The sequence below is a fragment of the Falco rusticolus genome, chromosome 8 (assembly GCF_015220075.1).
Source record: "Falco rusticolus isolate bFalRus1 chromosome 8, bFalRus1.pri, whole genome shotgun sequence".
NCBI classification, from domain to species: domain Eukaryota; kingdom Metazoa; phylum Chordata; class Aves; order Falconiformes; family Falconidae; genus Falco; species Falco rusticolus.
In genome coordinates, this window is record NC_051194.1 from 33333826 (window position 1) to 33356268 (window position 22443).

General features: G+C 46.6%; 1 protein-coding gene across 10 annotated transcripts in view; it reads right to left on the reverse strand.

Annotated features, from left to right (window-relative positions):
• The window catches only part of KALRN (kalirin RhoGEF kinase), a 526710-nt gene that overhangs the window by 63641 nt on the left and 440626 nt on the right, over window positions 1-22443 (reverse strand). Inside the window, exon 1 of one of the 10 annotated variants that reach the window (XM_037398620.1) lies at window positions 17477-17734. The exons of 8 other annotated variants lie outside the window; for them this stretch is intronic. In XM_037398620.1, the coding sequence (XP_037254517.1) occupies window positions 17477-17561 (85 nt within the window). In that variant the 5' untranslated portion in view covers window positions 17562-17734. Of the gene's footprint in view, window positions 1-3578; window positions 6861-17476; window positions 17735-22443 lie in introns of those variants that run through there. One more of the 10 variants, XM_037398619.1, reaches the window with a different exon arrangement.

The following is a 22443-nucleotide window of genomic DNA, read 5'->3' on the forward strand; positions in this document are numbered from 1 at the left end:
AGGTATTTACCAAGGGCTTACTAAATCTCAGTTGTGCTACGCTGTACACAAGCCCGGCAGATATGAAGTCTCCTCCTTTCTCCTTGTCTGTTGAACTGCCCTGACTGCCACTGCAAGGTGTGTGGGACAGAGCCTGTGCTTCGCCTGGCCCATGCAGCCCAGGGCTGGAAACATGGCCTTATCTTTCCTTTACACGGTAACAGTCTCTGCTGGCTGAAGGAAAGGGAGGGAGGTGAAGGAAGAAAAAGGCTGGTATAAATCTGCCTGCTCCTCAGCCATCGTGAGAGCCCCTCAAGGCGGGGGGAGTTTGCTTTACCCAGCACCCTGGACACGTACAAAGCTCTCCCATTGCATCATCCCACTTACCACCATTGCCAAACACGCATTATCCAAAAACCACACTGAGAGCCCGCTGCCCCCCATCCCCTTCATAACCTTTTTTCCTTTTCTTTTTTAAAGGAACTGCAAATATGGATACATTTGTGAGCAAGTCACACTCGCCATTTGCCAGCCCTGCTGAGAATTCTTTCCTTTGTGCATAAAGCTGGTCACCTTGACATGGTCACGGAGGCAGTACTGGAGCTCAAGGAAGAGCAGAGCTCACGAAATGAGAGACAGAAATATTTAACACAAAAAACCTGCCAGGAAAGACTTGGAGACAACCTCCTAAGCTGTGCTTGTGTGAGCTCCACCGCTTCCGCGGCACGTACGGCTACAAACACATTAATCGTGACACTTGATACTAGCCTGAGACCCAGATGCCAGGTGGATCAAGCGGAAGAGGAGGACATGTTACCATGCTTTTCTTGCAAAGCACTAGTACATATGTGCTTTGCAAACTGTATTGGTAGAGCTGCTTGGAAACACAGTCTGCTTAAGAGAGGCCAGGGAGCACTTTGGGAAAGGTGCAGCTGCCGCTGCCCGCAAGGACTAGCAAAGCAGTGGCTGCCCCCGCGCTGCAGCAGGTCTGCAGGAACGTCAGGGCTCAGCAGAGAGCTGCAGGGAGCAGTTGTCCTGCCACAAATATCACGAGACACATGCATCTAAAAAAAGGTATTTGGTGAAGCAAAATGAGCGTAGGGAGGTCAGCAGACTAGTGTGGCTAGATTGATTTCCTGGCCAAACCATTCATTCAGACAGAAGAAATGATGGTTTCCGAAACACCCCTAAGCAAACCTCCAAGAAACTTCTGGCAATAGGACTGTGACAGATACTCAGCCAGACCGAAGAGCTTTACCATTCAGAGCTTTTGCACTGCTAGAGGCCTGAAATATTTGTTGTTGTTGTTGCTCAAACAAACAGACGTCTATAAAAGCACAGCTCTTTTACTTGAAAAATGGAAGGTTCCAGTTCTGCGCAGCCTTGGGCGAAAGGAAAAAAGAAAATCTCATCGGCTCTTTTCAGAGGCACAGTTATATTCCCATTTGAGTCAGTAGGAATTACTGCTGGAACATAAACACAAGACATTTTATTTTTACCTCCCTGTTCCCCAGAGCACGCATGGGAGGGGAGGTCTGTCTGATCAGGCTCATGCAGCACCGGGCTCATCGGCAGGAACTCAGATTTCTAACAGGGAAAAGGGAAAGGCTTCTCAGAACAACTCAGAAGAAAACACCAGGCTTCTCTTTTTGATCCATACTAACCACAGATCATATACAGCAGGAAGGAAATGCTTCCATAACCAGAAGTTAATACAGAATATAGCTATGAAGACAGGTGACTATGGCAGGCCACGATCTTGCTTTAGGCGAGAAGCGAATCTTCTGATTTATGTATGGCTCCATTTCTCGCCCCAGAAAAACAGCCTGAGAGAAAAGGATTTTTCCACAGAAGTCAAAGAAGACGAGCCAGAATGCGAACTCTGTAATCCTATTAGCATGTGCATTTAAATCAACAATTTTTTTGCAGAAGTAATTCCACTCATGAACGAAGGCCAATAATGACAATTTGACCGATGAGCACATAAATTAGCTCTGCTGTGCTTGACAGAGCCCATTTTCCATATTTAGTGATTCCTGTAAAATAACATCTCTGACAAACACGGAATTGAATCAGATGTGGGTGAAAGACTAACTTGGTCTTTACTTGAACTATTATTTCCTGAAGAATGGGAACTTCTGTACTAGAAAATCTTGGAAAGTAGGAGTCATCTAGATCCATCCTATGCACAAAGGCTCCACGTTGGTATTTCACACTGAACAAACAAGAATCTTTGAAACCACCAAAATGCACCCTCTCCTGCCCTTCCCAGGAGCATCTCCTCTACCACACCAGCTGCAGGCTCCAGTCCACCGCTCTCAGCCCCTTGAGGCTTTTATACTCTCCCTTGGGAAAAGCTGCTGTGAGAGCTGCCTCAGATGGGCTTGAGGGCTAAAGCCCTACTTGAGAGATGCAAAGATGGCAGAATGATATGAAAACTGCTTCTTTGCTCTCTTCCGTGATTTTGTATTAAATGTCCAAAACACGCTCAGTGAAACATTTTTATTGGCACGAGTCAGAGTTACAAAACTTTGTGGCTTAGGCAGATGACAGTACTGATCCCAGTTTTAGTGTTAGAGCCTATTCTGCCTGTAAAACCTGGCATGGATTTGCAAAAACTTGGGAGGTAACAACATTTGGATAATACAAAATCACTTTACAGCTATTCCTCAAGTAAAAACACTAGTTCATAACAATGTAAATATCAAACCTGACAACTTTTAATGCCAACAGATACACTGTCTCCTCAGGCACTGCCTCTGAAAAAGGCTGCAGCAAAGAATGTAAGTGAACACGAGGAAATTTTCAGTGGCCGTGTCAAAGATCGAGGGCAACTGGCTTGAAAAGCCCTTTAGATTAGAAGTATGTTAAACTTTTGCAATGGAATTGCAAAACTCGCCCTGGAGTCCTCCACGGCTCCCCATATACTCCCAGCTCTGCACAGCCGCTCTCCACGTGTCCAGCTGCAGACCCGCCCTGCACTTCGGCTCGAGGGAAAAACAAGATGAGACCACACAGGTCCCTGTTTCACACCAGAGGATAAAGACACATTCAAACTATGCCACTGAAATCTAAAAGCAAATTTTGCTGTGAGGTTCAAATGTTCTCCCTAACTTTCCCATCTCGTGGAAATGAGCAAAATTGAGAAGCTTCAACTGACTTTTCTGTTTGTGTCTTTGAGTGTCATTTGAAGCTTCAAGCTGGAAGTAACATCAAAAGGCACAAATCAATCTGGCAGGATTCTCACAATTCCATTTATGTGGATAAAATGACTTCTGTCCAAACCCAAGAAGAGTGGTATGGAGTTAAATGTTTTATGCAAAAGTTTCTAGCCCAATAGAGAAAGTAGCCTACACTGCTAAAAGAAGATATAATTGACAATGTTTCCAATCACTGTAATGTAAAAACTCAAAATCTGACTTTCTGTTCCACTGCCAAACGTGCAAACAAGACTAACTTCCAAAAAGGGGGAAAAAAATGGACTAAAAACTAAATTAATGACACAACATTCAGAATGCACTGTTTCTTTATTGAATAGCTGATATTTCTTGGAAATGGGAAAGAGGAGCTGCTTTGAAATAGATGATGACCTGCAGGTTCCCTTTAGCTACACTGTAAAGCAGGGGATGCTCCTGGGGGATTCTGCATATGGGTTTTGCCTTTGGGAAACGGTCACCTATCTGTTGTTTTTAATAGTCAACTTCTTGCTCATTACTTCCAGGTAGAAACCTAAGGCGAGGAAAACAAGTACTCACCTAGCTGGGGTGGGCAAGCACCGCCACTCAGAGAAGCTCATTTTTTGGCAGACAGCAGCTCACCTCCTGCTCTTGGCAGTCAAGGAGCTGCACACATTTCTGCCCAAGGGCGCTGGGAGTGGGAATCACACCCTGTAGGAGCCTCTCTCTTTCCATTAACTACAGAGGGAGTCCGAGGAAATTACACTCTTAGCTAAATTTAGTTATTGTGAATCCCCTTCCCACATCTGAGTATGTTTCATACCAGGCCGATCTCACAGCAGGAAATGATTAGCTGAAGTTAAGCATCTGACAATTCACTTTAATGAGCAATAACTCATGGCAACCCGCCATTAGCTTCAGTTGAATAGCCTTTATTTTTAGCTGGTGTTGCTCAGATGCAGCTTTCATCCAGCATGCGCTGGGAAAGCTGACGTCCCAAAGTAGTCTCCAGGTCTTGGTTGTGCCAGTCAGAGTGTCAGGGCTCAAGAGCTCCAGTTCCTGGAGGTCAGAGAAAAGTCATTGCAGTTCTGGGAAAATTTCAAAGAGTGAGATAAAACCGAAAGCCTGGAGAAGCAGCACAGAGGCGCATGGTCTCAAGAGACCTTGCAAGAAAAGTTACTGAAATCCTGAGAGCGTGCTGAATGAGTGAGCTGGGTCTCCAGGGAGAGAAACAGCACAAGGGGAAGGCACAGAGAGCGAGCCTGCTGAGATAAAACATGACTTTGTTACTGTCCAAGAGTGCCTAGTGAGAGGAACAGCTACAGAAGCCGTATCTATTCTATCTGCTGCTCCATGTGGACCTAAAGCTATTGTCAGAGGTGCCTGCAGGAAGCATGCAGGGAAAAGAGGAAGACGAGCCCTCAGATGAATACTGGACAGGGTCTTGTTTCCTACAGAAGAGAATTTCAAGGAGCTGCTGCACACAAAGGCAGAACACATCCTTGTGCCTCTGAAGAGACTCTCAGGAAAGCGTGCAACTCAGCTCCGCAGCACCAACCACCTGAACAGCAGCTGAAACATCTGTGGTCCTCCTCTCCGGGTGCCCCATGCAGAAATGTGTTTCATATAACAGCTCACAACTGTGATGGGTATCTACAGCTTCTCTGGTGGAAGGTTTGAGCCGTCTTCTCTCGATTTATCAGCCTGACAAACTCATCCTGCTTCAGAGTCTCAACCGAGCCCTCATAGAAGCAGCTGTGAGTTCATGACAGGAGTAATAAGAGAACAAACACCCACAGAGTGAATCCACCAACCTGCTGGTGAGATACTCCTAGCCAGCTCCTATCCCAAAATACTATGACATAGGTATATTGAGTCCTTCAAGGAAGCCTCACTTATCTCCCCAACAAAGCAACAACTTTTTTGAATAGTTTTTTTTACTGAATAGAAGGGTGTGGAAAAAGCTCAGAAAAAGAGCAGTGGCTCCACACAGCAGAACTGGAGGCCAGACACAGCATTTCTACACACTCAATGTCATTCACCCATTCTCTTGCCTCAGGTTTGTGCCCAGCACACAACCCAGACCAGCCCAGAGGACAGCAAGAGCAAGTCAAACACATCTGCTGGCAGTGCATGTCGAAGCAGCTTTCCCATAATGCCTCACAGCTGGGAGAGCCGATTTCTGAAGTCAAGAGGCACACATTTTACTTCAGCAAAGAAAGGAATAAAAAGTCAAGACTAACAAGATCCAGAAAGGGCACGCTGGTTTGTTGGTTTTTTTGATGGTTTGCTTTTTTTTTTTTTTTTTTGAACAAATCAACATTTATTTCAGTTTAGTTGAACAACTTGTTGAAGCACTTCTCTAAGTTCTACTTTACATTTTGTATTTACACTGTCCTCATTCTGTGACAAAAATAAAATCCCCGACCCTGAAGTTTCCAGAATAAGTGTTGCTAGCAGCAAAAAGAACAAAGTCCCAAACACAAAGCAAAAATCCTCCTTGATATATTTTGATAGGGGATTTATGCATGTTCCATAAAAATGTTTAAACCCTGAACCTTTATAGAAACCTATATGGGATGATGGGGAGGGGGGAAATGTCACGTTTGAAGCTGAACAAGAAGAGCAGCATTTGCTGGCCTTTGCAAGTACACTGTTACTTATAGCATAAGGAACTGTGAAATGCTTAGACACCCACATAGAAGCAGACTTTTTAACTTTGATCTAAGCAGTTTTGCTCTGCTGGGAGCGTAAGGGTACCAGAGTCGGCAAATACCATCTTTTATCCTGGTGGTGGGCACAAAAACAAACTTTATTACACATGCTTTCCAAGCAGCTGTTGGTACAACACAAGCCTTATTCTTCTGTGAAGTGTCAAGGGTCAGCTTCATTCAGCAGCTCCCAAATTGAGCTACTGTAAGAATTTTGAAGTAATTTCTGTTAAATGAAATCATTGCTAATGTCAACTCTGCCTTATGCTTGAAGCCAGCAACCTCAATGACAAGGTGGACCACTCTGCTGAATGAAGGAAGAGGAGGGAGGATGATGACATTTGAATATCGTATTTATGTCTCCCTACCTCTAATGAAACTGTGGCTATGTACCCAAACAGTTCCTCATGGAAACAACAGAGGAGTATTGGTGACAAAATAAATTGGAGGGGGGGGGGGGGAAGCAACAAAAAAAAAAAAAAAAAAAAAAGCAAGAACAGAACCCAAAACTTTTTGGGATAGGAAGAAAAACTGCATGTTGAGAAAAAAAGGATTGGTCATTAAATTTTCCAGGCACACACAGGGCTCAGAAAGCACAGAAAACAAGCAGAACAAACAAACACAACTGTGTGCATCTTAGCGTCAGCTTCTTTTGCCAAATGCAGTAGCTTCCAACATTCAGCAGCTGTCTCTTGCTTTCTAGTGCTGTGCAGTTCTCTTTGGTACTTGGAGGCTGTCAGGAGCTTCGGGCAAAGAGAAAGTCTTTGTCCATTTACCAACCAATTCCAAAGGCGCTGATCTTGAATAACTTTACTAAGCAAGAGTGACACAGATGTCTAGCAAAGGGGCTTTTCTCTTAGTAAAGTTGTGGTAGGTGCAGTGGAAACGCAAGGCAATCTACATGCTTGTCAAATTGTGCCTAGGTAAGAACAGAGTCCTCTCCATGAACGTCTCTCATTTGTTCACTCTTAAATTATTCAGGCTCTGACAGCCCCTGAAAAGAAAAGAACGGAATAAGAATAAGTTGCAAGTGGTGCAGGGCAAGAGCGGACACCACGTAACCACCAAGAACAACGAGGTTGGGGTGTTTGACGACAGACACACTGCAGCTGGAGCCTCCAGGGCTGGTGCCCAAAGCAGCTTCCTCTACACCCTCGTCCTCCAGAAACACTAGCGGAAAATACAATCTCACAGCAAAGGTACTGGTTGGGATGGAATAAAAGAAGTAATGAATGAAGTAAATGCAAACAGCGCTTTGGAAATAAAACACACAGATAAGAACTGCTGGTGCTTGTGATGTTTTGCTCTTTGAACACGGCACAGGGAAATGGCTAAGCAGCTTGGAGACTTATAACTGCATGCTCAGGACTATCGGTTAGACTTGTGGGAAGCTTTAAATCGCTGAGCTTAAGTAGGAAAATCAGAACATCACTTGCCATCCCATATAGCACTCAATCACACGATCTATGCCTTGGTTTTTCATCTGACAGTTCTCCAGGGCAGGGAGCAGTTCTGTGAGGAACCTTCCCTATGGTGCCAGTCAACAAGTTTATCAAATTTCAGGTGACAAAATCACTACTACACTCTATCTGTGTCAGCAAGAAAGATGGGATGGGAACTTGTCTCAGAGAGCATCTGCTGCATGGGAACAGGAGGGCTCTCTGCAGCACTCTGCCAAGGTCTCAGCCCTCTGAAGCTGTGCAAGTGCCTTGACCCAGCCACCAGCCTTTCCAGTAAGGCTAGTCCTGAGAAACTCATTGATCGTGACTTCTGGAAGGCCACATGGAGCTTCCCATGGCTTTTACAGTGCCTACACCATTGCTCCTTACTAGCAGCATCCTCACGGAAAAAATTCTACATCCAGCTTAGGAGAGATGTGCAGGTGCACTGCATGAACTGCACTGCTTCATCCCCAGCTGCATTACTGCCTCTAATTGCATATAGCCATAAAAACGCTCTACCAAGCAACATGTCTAATAAGTGATTATCATTATATAAGCTGTCTTTTTTATTGCTGAGTAGTTGCTTTCTTTTGGCTCCACCTTTCAAAGTAATTCGGAAAAAGAAACACTTATTTGAACACAACAGCAAGGGCTGGACTGGTCTAGCAGTAGAGGCTCTTTGATTTTGCAACGACAGAATGTCTGTCACAGACATCAACCTGCCTGATAGTTTGATATCTCCAGGACAAGTGACTGCCGTGAACACTCAGCAAGCATTAGCCTTTAGACATTTGTCTGGGGCTTGCCTTGCTTGAGGTTTTTCTTAGACACACTGCCGGATCAAATTTTACAGCAGTGCAGCTCTGAGCAGCTACAGACCTCCCTGGGTAGCCCAGGATGTTCAAGCCTGAGTAATTTCTCTGATACTAAAACAAAGTCAACTAAGATGCTGCGGTCCGCTCAGCACCTGCCCCCTGGCAGGACCTGTGCTTTGCTTTTGTGGAGCTGAAGTTACTACTGTAATATTCAAAGTGTTTTCCTCCTTACCTAAAGCTATGGTTTCCCTTCTGCTGCCCTAGAAAGGATCTGTGTTGATTAATACTTATTCCATTTCCTAACAAAATCTATTCAGCCTCCACATACTTCAGCTGAGAGCAATGTTTGAGTATCATGTTGATCCTCAGGGTTCAAACTACAGAAGGTACAAAGAATACCAGACTTGAGGCACTTCAGCAGTATTAGCTGTGAATCATCTTTTTACATTTTACCACTCCAATACATTCAGATCTAAATACATTTGCATTTCTAATTAAACCAGATTACCATTAGTAACTAAAGAATGTCTTAAATCAGAATCCTCGGGCCATAAAAGCTAACTGCATGATGCTAAAACTGGATTTCAAAAATATACATATTATACCCCCTGCAGGATTAATTAGGCAACATCTCTTCAAAAGAGTTCTCAAAAGTGTATTTATTCAGCATGTGGTTAAATTATACTGGGTTGTGCAACACATTTCATAGCCTGCCTTGGCACACACTTCTGCTGCAGCAGACAGCTGGGGCCTTGTTCCTCAGGGGTGCTCAACATGGGCAAATCTGATTTGGGAGCGCAGTAAACCCCAGCTGATGAGGAGGAACACACATGCTGGTTCATGCTCTCTTTCTCACAACCGCCGAGATGCTGCCTTCACCCCCATGCAATCGCATGTACCGCTGTGCAGTGGTGGTCGCTTTGGCCTCAGTTCACTGGTGCCACTGAACTAGATGATCTTGGGTATGCCTGGTATGCTTCCAGGACACACAGGCCTATAAAAAGGCTGAAATCAACTGGCAGATATAAATCTGGAAGCTATGATGGCTGAGTATTTGATGCTCATTTTTTCACCAATTTCCTACGTGACCTCAAGAAAGTTTCAGAGCGCTTAGTGACTGTAATGTGTTTTTGGATAGGTTAAGACTGTGCTGCGTGTCTTGGGGATGTAGGAAACCTCTGTTCACTAAAGCTGCACGTGTATCATGAAGGGAGGAGAAATAAAAACCAGCACAGCATAACGGCACATCCTCAGCTGCTATGCTCTGTAGCTGTAATAGTCAGCAAGCCTAAACTGCATGAAAAAGTGACCCCAGTGGATTTAGCTGTAGCTGGGGATGTGCAACTCCCAGCTCTCCTTGTGCTCCATGTGAAATATGAACATGGAAAAATGCCCGAAAACATAACGACAGAGACACCTCCAGAGTCATTAAATCCAGTCCCTTCTCATCACGGGTAAGAGTCCATCTCTTTCCTAAATCACAAAATGGTTTGGGTTCGAAGGGACCTTAAGGACCAACTAGCTCCTACCCCACTGCCATGGCAGGGACACCTTCCACTAGACCAGGTTGCTCAAAGCCCCATCCAGCCCGGCCTTGAACACTGCCAGGGATAGAGCACACACAACTTCTCTGAGCAACCCATTCCACTCTCTTACCACGCTCACAGTAAAGAATTTCTTCCTAATGTCTAATCTAAATCTACCCTCTTTGTTTAAAACCATTACCCCTTGTCCTATCACTGCAAGCCCTACTAAAAAGTCTGTCCCTATTAATTCAGTTGTGCTAGTGAACAAGGGATCGTGGCTCAAAACGGACATATAGAGTGTACTTGTGCTTTTCTGTATTCAGCAATGTTAAATTTCCATGTTTAATTTACAACCTTCCAATACAACTGGTAACAATCTCCACCAGAAACCACTTACTGGTTCCTTGGGATCATGTTTGCTAATGGGTTCCCAGCAGGCCTGGCTTCCAGGCTTCACCACCTTAGGCAACTCTACAGCCTTGAAGATAATTTTGCAGGAATCCAAGTTTTCAGAGTTGTTGAGCTCTACCAGGACTAGCAACAGCTGTAACACATGGAACAACGAAGTGCACTGGGGCGCAATATGGGCAACAGGATAGGTATCACTCATGTGCAACACACAAAACGAGAGATGTATTTTTCACGTTTTCCAGAAGTACTGAGCAACCACAGTTCCTGTATAGTAGAGGAGCACCCATAAGCATTGGGAAATGCATTGGGATGTGAGGGAGTAAGAAACTAGCCAGAGCTATAGTGGGCTTTCTGCAATGTGATATAACATATGCTGCATTAGAGAAAATCAAACGTGTATGTGAACTGAAGCATATATAATGGCTCTCTCCCTGTCAAAGAGAAGAAACTCCCATGGCTGTTCTACTATTAACTGCTGTAACTCAGTTTGCAGGCTCTATGTCTCATCTCATTAGGACTTCACTGGTGAAATTTTCATATTTTGTCCTAATTATCTGAAAGGAGCCCAGGTGATGTGTGTGATTTCTATGTTCTCGGTCTGCCAGGGAGAGGATTGTGGGACCAGTCCAGGACAGAGGCTGACGGATCAAGAGGCATGTCAAACTCAACGGGAAACCCAATGAGATGCACTAACTACATTTAATCCAAGGGATGGTTTGTGTTTCAGCACAATCAGCCACATGAAACATCATGAACTAAAAGCAAACAGGTTAATTTTTGGTTATTCTAACAGCAAAGAACATTAGTCAAGGGGGACATTTTTGAGCATCTCATCAGGTATTTTCTAATAATTCTTTACAATGCTGAAGTCCTACAGATGGCCTACAGATTTGTTTTCTTAAAACAGCCAGATGTGCTTCTGTAGCTGTTTTAAAAAGTATCTTTACATGACATTGAATTGTGTGATGCAATATAAGCAATTGAACTGTTCTGCAATAGCAACTGATACGTAGTGGCTAAATGGGCAGAGAACTGGATTTCCTTAGTGAATCGAAACCCACATCTGCAGATCCCTGCTGTAAGCACTGGCAGCCCAACCTAGTCTTCTCTTTTGAAAAGAAACTGCAGCTTTTGCCAAAACTGAAAATGTTAACAAGACAAGAATTACACTGAAATGTAACAGTGTTCTGGTGTGTTTGAGAAGTATCTTGACGCTATTTTTAGACTGAAACATTTTGAGGTTTGGGGCTTTTTAACTTTAAAATGATAGCTTACTTTTCCTAATACACAAGTTTTAACAAGGTATACGCTGTAACATAAGAGGGTTTGGGGAAAAAAAACCAAAATCCTTCTGGGGTCATGCAAAGTAACTTCCCTTTTTGTTTCACTTCAGAACGGATAGATTTTATTTGAGCATCCGTGCATTGAATTCCTAAACAATACATCTATCTGGCACTTATTTTATAGTAAAGCAGCACGTTTAATTACCCCATGTTCTTTGCAGTGAACAGGGAGCTACCCAAGCTATATTTTCACAATTATCTGTTCTCTTTCCCTTAGAATAAAGTCTCCCTTCTTCAGGCTTTTGACAAGATGAATAAAGCCTTGTGTATTCTTATACGCTTCTTGGAATGAATGCAAAGTTTAGGAGCTTTGCCTGCATAAAAGCAAACCCCATGTTTTTTTAAAACTGGATGAATTTATGGAAGTTGAAAACAATGCAGCAGTCTGAATAACAAGGATCCCCACCACACATTCACCCCTGGACTACTAACTGAACGCTGATTTTTATAGAAGATCTTGCTATCTATTTTACACATATGAATTAAGATCTGAAAGTTTATTTTCTGTACAACTTTTGTCACATCCTGTATATAACTATATCTCAAAAGATAAGGCTCCAAGATCAGTCACATAAGGGAGACACAAAGCTGGAGGATGAGGGGCTAGCTTGCATGGACAGAGTTAGCTGTCTAGCAATGTGTGCAACTTTCAACCCCACCCCACCCCCAAAAAAAAAAAAAAACAAACCACCACCACGCTAGTATTACTTGGATCTTAAGAACTGAGAGAAAGTTGCTAAAGCAACCCAAACACTGGCACCGATATGATAAACATCAGATATACACAAAGTGGCTGGTGGAAGATGAGAGCAGTGAGCAGAGACTCACATGCAGCAACCAGCACTTGAAAAAACCTCAAACCTCCTATGCTCTTGGATACTTTATATTTTGCAGTAACACAGACTCACTGTATCCATGAGCAAGGTTTCTACTTTCAAAAAACCCTCCTGTGAACAGGTAGGATTTAACAACACTTAAAACTAAGTAACCCTACGAAGAGCTCGCTGTTCCCCCAAGCCTGCCAACAGAGCAGCGGTCGTGCTGCTCTTTCAGCTGTCCATGTTCAGAAGTTGCTTATCAGCCTCAGGACTTCCCCTCCTGAAATCCTCCTACGTCTCATAGCCATGTTCAAGGGAGGACATGCCCATGCACACAAACACTAACAGGTTCAGACCAGTAAGTCTTTATTTACCCCAAAAGGCTGGCACGGGGACTGTCGGGCACGCATTTGGGACACGCTTAACTCGGGACTATCAGGAGAGTGTAAAGCAGGTGTGGGAAAGCACATTTCCACACTAACAAAAAGAGCAATTTTTTTTGCTAACAGTATTCACCTTGTCACGTTAATCCTGCTTGCTCAACTGAGCAGCATTTTCATCAGCTCTTTTGTCCCTTCCAATAACTATCTGCCATGACCTACTCTGACTCCTGACTCAGCCTGCAGAGGTGGGAAAACGCAAGACTTGGAAGAGATGTTCCTGTCATGGGCCTAGCAGTTTTCTCTTAATAGAACTGGAAGAAAATAACAACAACCCTCCCAAACCTCACCACAACCACTTGCTTGTGAAACCTGCCAGGAGAAACTGCCGAGCACAACTCTGGTCTGAGAGGGAGAGACTGCCCACAGACCAGTACACTTGATCCTCTTGACTCTACTGAGATACAACTAATGAGCAACAGATGGACTTCACCCAAGGAGTATATTTGGGGAAGGTAACAGTTTCCTCATATTTCTCATTCAGGAAGGGCCAGGAAACTAAGTGAGCTTGGTTGACACCCTTAATTTTACTATTGTTTTCTCCTCTGCCTCAGTTTTGACGGAACTGCTTTGGACATGCATTCCATTATGCTTTACACAGTGTAACCATGGCTCAGCCTGAAACACTAAATAAAATATGTTCAAATTAGGAAATGTTATGGGCTTAAATATATTACTGCAGATAACTCTCTTGCTACCACTCAGCACAAAGGTACCAGTTTCCTTAGCAAAGCTCTGCAGCTCGCTGTAACACAGTGTCAGCACCTTCTATAAAAAGCACCATCAGATCTCACTTTTTACCTAATGAAGAAGTAACTTTCATTAACATGCTGTTGACAGCCCTTGTAATGATGCTGGTTTGCCTAACTTCCAGTTAAGGCTCTGTTTCTGACCAGCTAGCAAGGATGTACAAGGTGGCTGAACTCCCTTCACTGCACATTAGTCACCACCACTCTGTCAAGAGCAGCTTGCTTTGTTAATCTTAAGAGCAAAGAGGTTCACCAGACTGAGCCAGCAACAAATCAGACCTGGGGAAGGACAGCAAGAAGAGGAAAAGGAAGGAAAGAAAGAGGAGGACAGGAAAACATACAAACACATGCAGAATGAAGAGCAAAGATAGGAGAGAGAAGAAACTGGAGGGACAGGAAATTTTAGAGCTTTACCAGGAGCTTAGCACAGACACAAACCCACTGAATCTTTCATTTTTAACACACTGAAATTAAGTTTCTTGTGCTCTGAAAAAGAGATGTTTGGACACGACCGGCAGTCTGCTCAGAAGAGCAACGGTTCAAGGAGGCAGAGGGGGCATGTTCTTTATTGAAGCCAACATGGTGCATCTACTTAAATCCATCTTCCCTGTTTCTGGCTACCCTCAAGTAAAAAAGTGTTTTATACTCTCACCTGAAGCTACTCTGCAGCCACGCAGTATTACTTAGAACAGGGTGAAAGGTGTTGCACTGTAAAATTATGCCAACGATAGATTGCTTTTAACCACAGACCCTTTTCTTTGAGTTGTACCAGCTTCTCAAGTCCAGTAGACAGGAACATCTCTCTCCTTGTGCTCGAAGAGCAGCACTTCCTACACCTTGTTAGTGCTTTCCACCCTCCCGGTGCCCCTTTGAGCAACGAGACCCCAGAGTGCTCCACACTGCGCTAGAACTGAATGAGCCAAACTACAGCAAAGAAATGTCCTGTAAATAAGGCCCTGGGTGTAATAGAGCACACAGAACTTAACTTCTAGGTTAAATCTGAGTCACTGACTGGTCTTTACAGCCCCCTGTGCATCAGAGCCTGGCCTTCAGTCTCCACCTGACCCAAGCTCCATGCACCCACTGCTGAGCTTCAGAGCTCTGTGCTGAAGGTAGTGCAGAGCAATGGCACTCACTGGCTGGACTTTACTCTGTTTAAAGGCAACAAAGCTTTGACCTTGTCACATTCAAGGCTTGAAGCTGGCCGTTTGCTTTACAAAAGACATTTCACAAAGCAGGAACCCTCGATATCTTTGCTTTCTCTCGTCAGGATCCTTTTGAAGGAACCTCTAATCTGAGCCACCTAGAAAACTGGGGAGATCAACTGCCTGTTAAAAGAAAACAAGGTATATTCAACTGCAAATCCTGGACTGATTTCTAAGGAGAGTTCAATGACTTTCTAGTTATCAGAAGGCCATTAGATTTTGAACCCTCCTTATCAGTGCGCTTTCTGGGCCAGTTTTGGAGCACTAAGAAGCATCCCCTTACACTAGGCCACTTTGCATTTGTGCATTTAGGCGATACAGCAAAAAGCCTCGCTTGCCTACTCTTGGCTGATTAAGACCATTGGCCTAAAGGCTGTGCAAGTCTACTGCTCTTAGCTACCCCTTTATATGGCTGAAAGCAAGTGACAGACTCTTGTTCTGAAGCACTCCTATATTAGGATTCCTATCTCTCCAGAACAGACAAGTAGTCCTTATTTAGTTCATGCAGGGGACTATCAGGGACAGAGCAAAACTGCAAATGGTACTAAGTGTCAGTTGCTTTCTCTGGATAGACCCCAATAACTTTGTCCATGGGCAAAGCTGACAAGATCAGAAATTTACTAAAAGAAACAAGCAAAAAAGCAATATCAAGGTCTCTACTGCTGCAATAGACAGGTTAAGATTGATGCAAAGAGTAGTTTGAGTTATCTGTCAGAATCCTTCAGAGAAATGCCCAGTTACACAAAACGTACGTACTTCATGATACACTGGGGACACAGGGTTTAAGTTTTTTCAGCTCTGCATTATTGTTGATCTGCTAAATATCAAGCATCCACATCACTTCCTAGCTCCATGACATGAAAAGCACTGACACAGCTTGTACCGACACAACCTGTGTTTGAGCATAGACTGCACGCTCATCATCTCAATTTCTCTCACCGGACGGTTCTTATTGGCAAAACAAAACCTACGAAGTTCTTGCAAAAGATCAAGATACATCAGGCATCTGTCACCAAGGGGAGAAAAAAAAAAAAAAAAAAAAAAAAGTGCCAAATTTCCAAAGGCAAGGGAAGGTCATTTCTGGGGCAGCAGCGAGAACAGTTCCCAGGTGCTTCACATCCACCTTAAATGCAAACTAGAGCCACCTATTCACACTGCAAGTCTGAGATCAGTGAGAAGCCCAGGGACTAACGGCATCTCCCCAGAAGCCAAGATAACCACTGACAATGCAGCATACATGAAGCCAGAGCTTCAAAGGTCTGGTTGCCACATTAAAGCTTGCCACAGAAGCTGCCCACAGCAGCACACTGGTGCTATGGTCTGGGGCACCCAACCCCCTCATCAAATGTCAGGTTTGGTACCTGCTTACATTCAGGGAGTACTTCCACCATCTGACTACTTCCGGTTTTCTTTGATAAATACAGCATAACAGGTAGCCTTTTACAGCTCTTTGGCCAAAGTTTCCTACCAAGGCCATGAGAGAAGTAAAGCGATTGGTATACACAACACCTTTTGTTGCTAACCCAGTAAACTAGAACTGCAAACACAGTTAACATTTCAAAAGGAGAGAGAAGAGCCAGCTGTTTCTCCTTCCCCCTTTTAGAGTCCATTGCAGGCAGGACAGGCAACAGGGAGGTTTTAATCTGATATAACCTTTTAAAGACCAGAGCCACGCCAGAGAGCTCAAATACTGCTCCAGCCTGCTGCACAGGCCAACACATTAAAGCACAGGCTATCCGAGGGACTTGGCTTCCCCAGCAATTTAGTACCACAACATTTCTGTTAGCAGCCCTACCACTACAACCAGGTTACGTGTTTCTTTTCAAAGGCTGCAAAACAGCAGGGTTTTGTGCATTGACCTCAAGAGTCACTTCTTTGGCATGAAGTAGTGTGTTCTCCCCAGGCTGAAAAAGATCAACGTCTTAGGAAATCATGGCAAACTCCATCACCAACTAGCTTGCTGCTGTCACCACATAAGTGTGACTCTAGCTCAATAACTTGGGGAAACAGGGCTCCTGCATTGCAAATATATGCCTCAAGAAATTAGCAAGCCCACCCGTCCTCAAAGTCATCTTTAGCTGGGGATGTACGAACTGGTTTCACAATTACCAAAAAACTGCAATTAAAAGTTTTAGTTTTTAAAAAAGGACCCAAAACATAAGAAAAGGCCAAGTTTCATTCAGGACATGGTTGCCTGGCCATTCAGAGCGCAGGAAACACTGAAATACCATAACACTGATCTTCAAAAAACTCACGTTGCCCAGAACAAATTCAAGAGCCCGTGTCACAGCATAAAGCCTACAGGCTGGGGCACCTTCAGCCAATGCACCGAAGCCGCACTGCTCATTGTAAAAGCCGGATTTTTATTTCCTTTTGCAGATGCTCTAGCTGCCATGGCTTTCCCACATCCCTCTCAGTGTTTCAGCTTCCCCAGACCTTCCCACATCACCATTCCGAGATTTGTGAACTGTGAGAAACAGATGTTCTCAAAGCATTCTGCTCCTATCCAAGCCCAAGAAAGACTCGAAAGGGAAAAAAGAAAAAAACAAGAAGAAAAAGAAATCTCACTTAAGCAAATACTTCTCCCCGCCCTATTGACCTTACAGTCCCAGGGTGTTTCCTACCAGCAGCGATAAAATGTATCCTGTCAACTCCAGCCCGCTCCCTCGCCGTGCCCGCGGCCGGTCGCCCCGCCGCTCCGCGCCCGGGGGTCCCGGCCGCGCCGGGGGGTCCCGGCCACCCCCCACCGTCACCTGCCGCGGCCCCCGCCCGTCCCCGCGGCACGGGGGCAGGCGGCGGGGGGCTGCCGCCCTCCGGGGTCCACGCTGAGCCCCGGGCCCCGCTCCCCGGGCCCCACCGACCTTTGCAGGCGCAGCAGCAGCAGCACTTCGCCAAGAGCCATCCTACACCGGAGCGGGCGGGATAGCCGCGCCTGCCCGCTTTCATGCTGCCTTCGGGCCGCTCATGGCAAAGCGCCACCGGCCCGCTCGGGAAAAACAACAGAGCGCAACAAAAATAACAACAAAAAAAAAAGCCCTAAAGCCAAAACAATATTTTTAAACCGCCGTGCTAAGCGGCCGCGGCGCCCAGCAGCCGCTGTCCCCGCCGCGCCGGGCGCGCACCTCCGGGGGCGGGGCGGGGGGCGGGGCGCGGGGCGGGGCGTCCCGCGGCCCTGGCACCGCCTCCTGCCGGCGCGGCGGGACGGGGCTCCCGCTGCTCCCGCTCCGGCTGCAGGGAAACGAGCTCTCGGGGGCGGGAGCTGCTGCAGCCGCTGCCTTCAGCCGTCCGGCCGCCGTCCGCGGCCGGCAGCGAGAAATAGACGCCGCCTGGCAGGAAGCCTGCTAAGGCTGATACGCCGTGGAGCGGGGGTCCTCCGAAGTCTTTAAAAGGGAAAACCTGTAGCGCTGGGTGTTTTTGTTAAGGTTCACAACTTTCCAGGGTTTTTTTCCCAGTGTCATGCCTTAGCATCTGACAGCTAAAACTTTTTACACCTAGTTGGAAACGCTAACCAGCCCGTCGTGATCCCAGTGGCGCTGCCCGCCCGTTCCCTGCGCCTGAAGTACCGTAGGTAGACGCTGTGTTCTTCTGACACGCGGACCAGGACACCTGAGAGCCAGAAACACAGCTTGCTCTGGAAGCTGCCCACCTGTTTTGTCAGGATTTCCCACCTAAAGCATGGAAAACTGGAGGTGCCAAAACCTTCCCGAACCTTGCTGGAGGCAGCTGGCAGGAGAGGTCGGGCAGGATTCCAGAGCAGCGGCATCATAGTTTTGCACTCTTGCATGGAAAGCTGACCAGACCCAACAAGCTGCTTCTCCCGGGCGTAATTACATATTCAGAGGGAAGAGCGGAGGGGAGATGTGCTGTGCTTTGTGCCTCGGTGTGCCAGCAGGCTGCACCAATGCCACAGGCTAGTGATCTGGACTAAGGCTCTTGGTTTTGCTGCCTAATGGCTTTGGGGTAAGCAACACTCCTGTGGAGCCCAGGGCTGTTTCTGGACAGGAGGTGAGGGCTGCGGCTTCAGCACAGTGTTCGCAAACCCACCTTGGGTCGAACCTGTGCAGTGGGTGCTGCTGCCTAAGGGCAGGCCTGTGCTGGATGACTTCTGCTGTAGCTGTGAGGTGGGATCCTGTGAACTCTAGAGCCATCCTGGCAGAAGGACTGCAGTACCTGGTGCCAGAGACCTTCCCTGAGAGACTTTGTCCACCACATTGGCAAATATGACGCTTTCCTCCTTCATTTGTGTCTGGCGCTATACGAACTGTTCTCTGACTACAGCCTCACTGGAAGGACTGACAACCTCACAACAAGCCTGGAGCATGCAAAATTTTCCTGCCTATGACCTTGAGCGCCAAGGTGCTTTTCAATACCTAAGAATGAAGAGAACCTTAACTCTGTTTCCACCGGAATTTCTCGGGGGCGCACTCAAGGCTTTTGCCTGTAGCTGGGAGATAATATGTCTCACCGGAAGCAGAAACTGCAGCTGCAGCTGGAGAAGGAAGAGGTGGGCTGGGAACCAGCTAGGACACCCCCACCCTTTCCCTACAGACTGTTTTTTCCTGCCACGGTGCCCCAGGCAGCAGTGCTTCAGGTGGCTGTTTCAGCTACCTGCAGTGCCAGGCAGAAAGAAGGCATGAGCTTAGGGCCTCCCAGTGATTCAGGGGACTTGCATGAGAAGGCAGCTCTTCACTTCTCTGCTTTCTGCTTTGTACCGCATCTCTCTCTTCACTCCCTCACACCATGGCCACCTTCTGCCCTATGGGCTGGCTGCCTCCCACCTAATCTGAGCCTGCTTTGTGCAAACAGAAAAAAGGGGTAAGTGAAGATGCTTTTCACTGGCATTTTGCTGTTCCTGTGGCACCTGCCCAGAGCAGTGATACAGGCTCTAGTTCAGGAACGCTCCTTACACAGTGCTTAGCACGCCACAGCCCTGCTCCTGGCAGGTTTAAAAAGCCATCAGAAGAAAATCTTTAAGAATCCTCATTGAAGAAACTAGGAAAGATCCTAAAAGTAGCATTTCACCCCTAAATCCCCACGACTCTCGGGCAAGTTGGCCGCTGTGTGGACCCATGTCGGGGCAGCAGCCTGGAGGTGCGCAGGGCCAGTAGCAGGCAGAGGGCAGGGGCAGTGGGGGCGAGGGGCAGCAGGGACAGTGGGCAGCGGGGACAGCAGGTAGTGGGGACAGTGGGTAGTGGCAGGGGCAGCAGGGACAGCAGGCAGGGGCAGTGGCAGGGGGCAGCAGGGACGAGGGGCAGGGGCAGCAGGGATGGCAGGCAGGGGCAGTAGCACGAGCAGTGATGTCGGTGGGCAGGGGACAGCGGCCGGGGGACAGCGGGCTGTGGGGACAGCAGGTAGTGGGGACAGTGGGTAGGGGCTGCAGCAGCAGGCAGCAGGGACAGCAGACAGGGGCAGCGGGGATGGTGGGCAGGGGACAGTGGCGGGGGGACGGCGGGCAGGGGCAGGGGCAGTGGCAGGAGCAGTGAGGACGGCGGGCAGGGGCAGCGGCAGGGGCTGCGGGGACGGCAGGCAGGGGACAGCAGGCAGTGAGGACAGCAGGTAGCAGGGACAGCAGGTAGCGGGGACAATGGGTAGGGCAGCAGCAGGGCAGCGGAGACAGTGGGTAGTGGCAGCGGCAGCAGGCAGCGGGGACAGCAGGCAGGGGCAGTGGGGACGGCGGGCAGGGGCAGCGGCAGGAGCAGTGAGGACGGCGGGCAGGGTACAGCGGCCAGGGGACAGCGGGGCCCCCTAGCGGCGGGTCGCGGCGGCGCCGAGCAGCGCCCACGGGCCCGGGGAGCGCCGCGCCACAGGCACAGCGGTACCGGCGCTCGGGGTGACGCTGCAGTAACGGGGTGCTCAGACGGCGAAGCGTGAGGCGCTCAGGAGGGTTTTGAAGCAAGTCTGTAGCTCTTGAAATTGCGGCCAAACTTTAAACGTAATTAGGGTGCAATCTCAGCTCTGAACAACTGTTTACTTAATTAAAACAGAACTGAAGTCATTATTGTGGGAGGAAGCAGGCTTCCTCTGCCTCTGCTCTTAAATACACCTTCAGAAAGTCCGCAGATGTACGAGTTGCTTTCGTATGAAACCTGAGAGTGCCTCTAGAAATTACTTTTGCTGTAGAGGGGAAATAAGTTCTAATACTTTTAGTCAGTCCTCTTGTGCAAAATTTGGGGTGACAGAGGCAAATACAAATTCCTGCACCGTCTCCAGTGCTCCCCCGTACCTGCAGTGGCTATTTCATTTTCTTAGGTTATAAACCGAGGGACCAATCTGAAGGAAACACAGGACAAAATAATTAGTGGATGTAAACTCACATGGCTTCATTTGGGTCAGCACGAACACAGTGAAATAAGCCTGGCCGAGGTCTGTAGTGCAGAACAGCAGCGACAGCATTTCTCCCATAGTAACAGGTGCTGTTTCCTTCCCCCCATCACATATAGAGGGATGTATAATGTAATAGCTGTCGGGAGCATCTGTCCGTTACTTATGCAAGTCAATCCTACATTGTGCTTTAGGGTGTAAAGTGATCTCTGCAGAAAATCCATCCCTACGGGCACCACTATCGCGGAGTAAGAAGTATTATGGCCGATTTATTTTTTTAATCCAATGAAGCTTAAGTATTAGCTACTCATTTCTTAGGAAGGAATAGGAAACCGACTGCCTTACAGAACTAACTCATAGATGGCGAAAGGAAGATGGATTCATACAATTTTAAATACGTCATTTAAACATGTGGCATGACTTGCAGAGACATATTCAGATAACGCAAGGACATGTATGAAATTTAAGCTTTGTCAACAGGGAGAGTTAGGCACCTCTGCAGACCAATTCAGGTGGTGCAGGCAAGACAGTAAACATGGATGTGTCGATAACCAGTCAGTGAGAAACACCAGGACCAAAGACTTAGTAGAACCTGTTTCTTGCTTATGGTCTTGTCTCAGTTCATGCAGAAATCAAGAGTTACGCAGCATCTTAAGGAGCCCAGTAGATGCTAGCTGACTAGTTTCATTACTGATTTTCCCACTTGCTTTCTGGGTGACTTTAGGGGAAAAAGATGACCATTTCATGCCCCAGTTTTCCTGTGTGCAATAAAAGGATATTTGCATTTCACATTCCCTTTAAAGTGGTCTGAAAGAGAGATTAGACATCCTACACTCGACAACAAGAAGAGTTATTATTGTTTGATGTGTCTTGAAATGAGTGTGGCAAGATATGGCTCTGACATTATTGGCCTTTAGATGCAGTATTAAAAAGCATCAAAATCAATATGTCTTGCCTGCAAATGCTACTCACAAAAGCAGGTAAATCTGAACAATTGGAGGGAAAGCAGATTGGCAGAGGGAAGCAGTCCTTGCTCAACCAGCACATTGCAGTACATTATTCTTGGCTCTGGCTCCAGCTATTTTCAACAGCACTAAACATTCATTAGATTAAATCAAATGAACCACATTCTTTAAAAATAGCCAGAGCCTTGTTGTGCCAGTTGGAAAAAACAACAACTTTATTGAGTACTAAAACAGATCAAATAAATCAAAAATAAATAAATAAATACAGTCATATTCCCTCCTGGCGCAAGGGACCACAACTGCAAGGAGAGGTTTTTGGCTCCTCGGTTCAGCACAGTGGTAGGTAAAAAAAGAACATTCTCAACTAGCTAAAACAAACACAAGAAATATAGACAGTCCAGCACAAACTCCATGCTGGACTGCAACATAGGCATATGTTCACCAAATGTTAGAGTATCTCATTCCTGATCCCTCTGCTGCAGACGTCAGCACAGGGTGGGTTTATGGCAACTCAGTAGAGTTGCCATGATCAAACAGCAGCC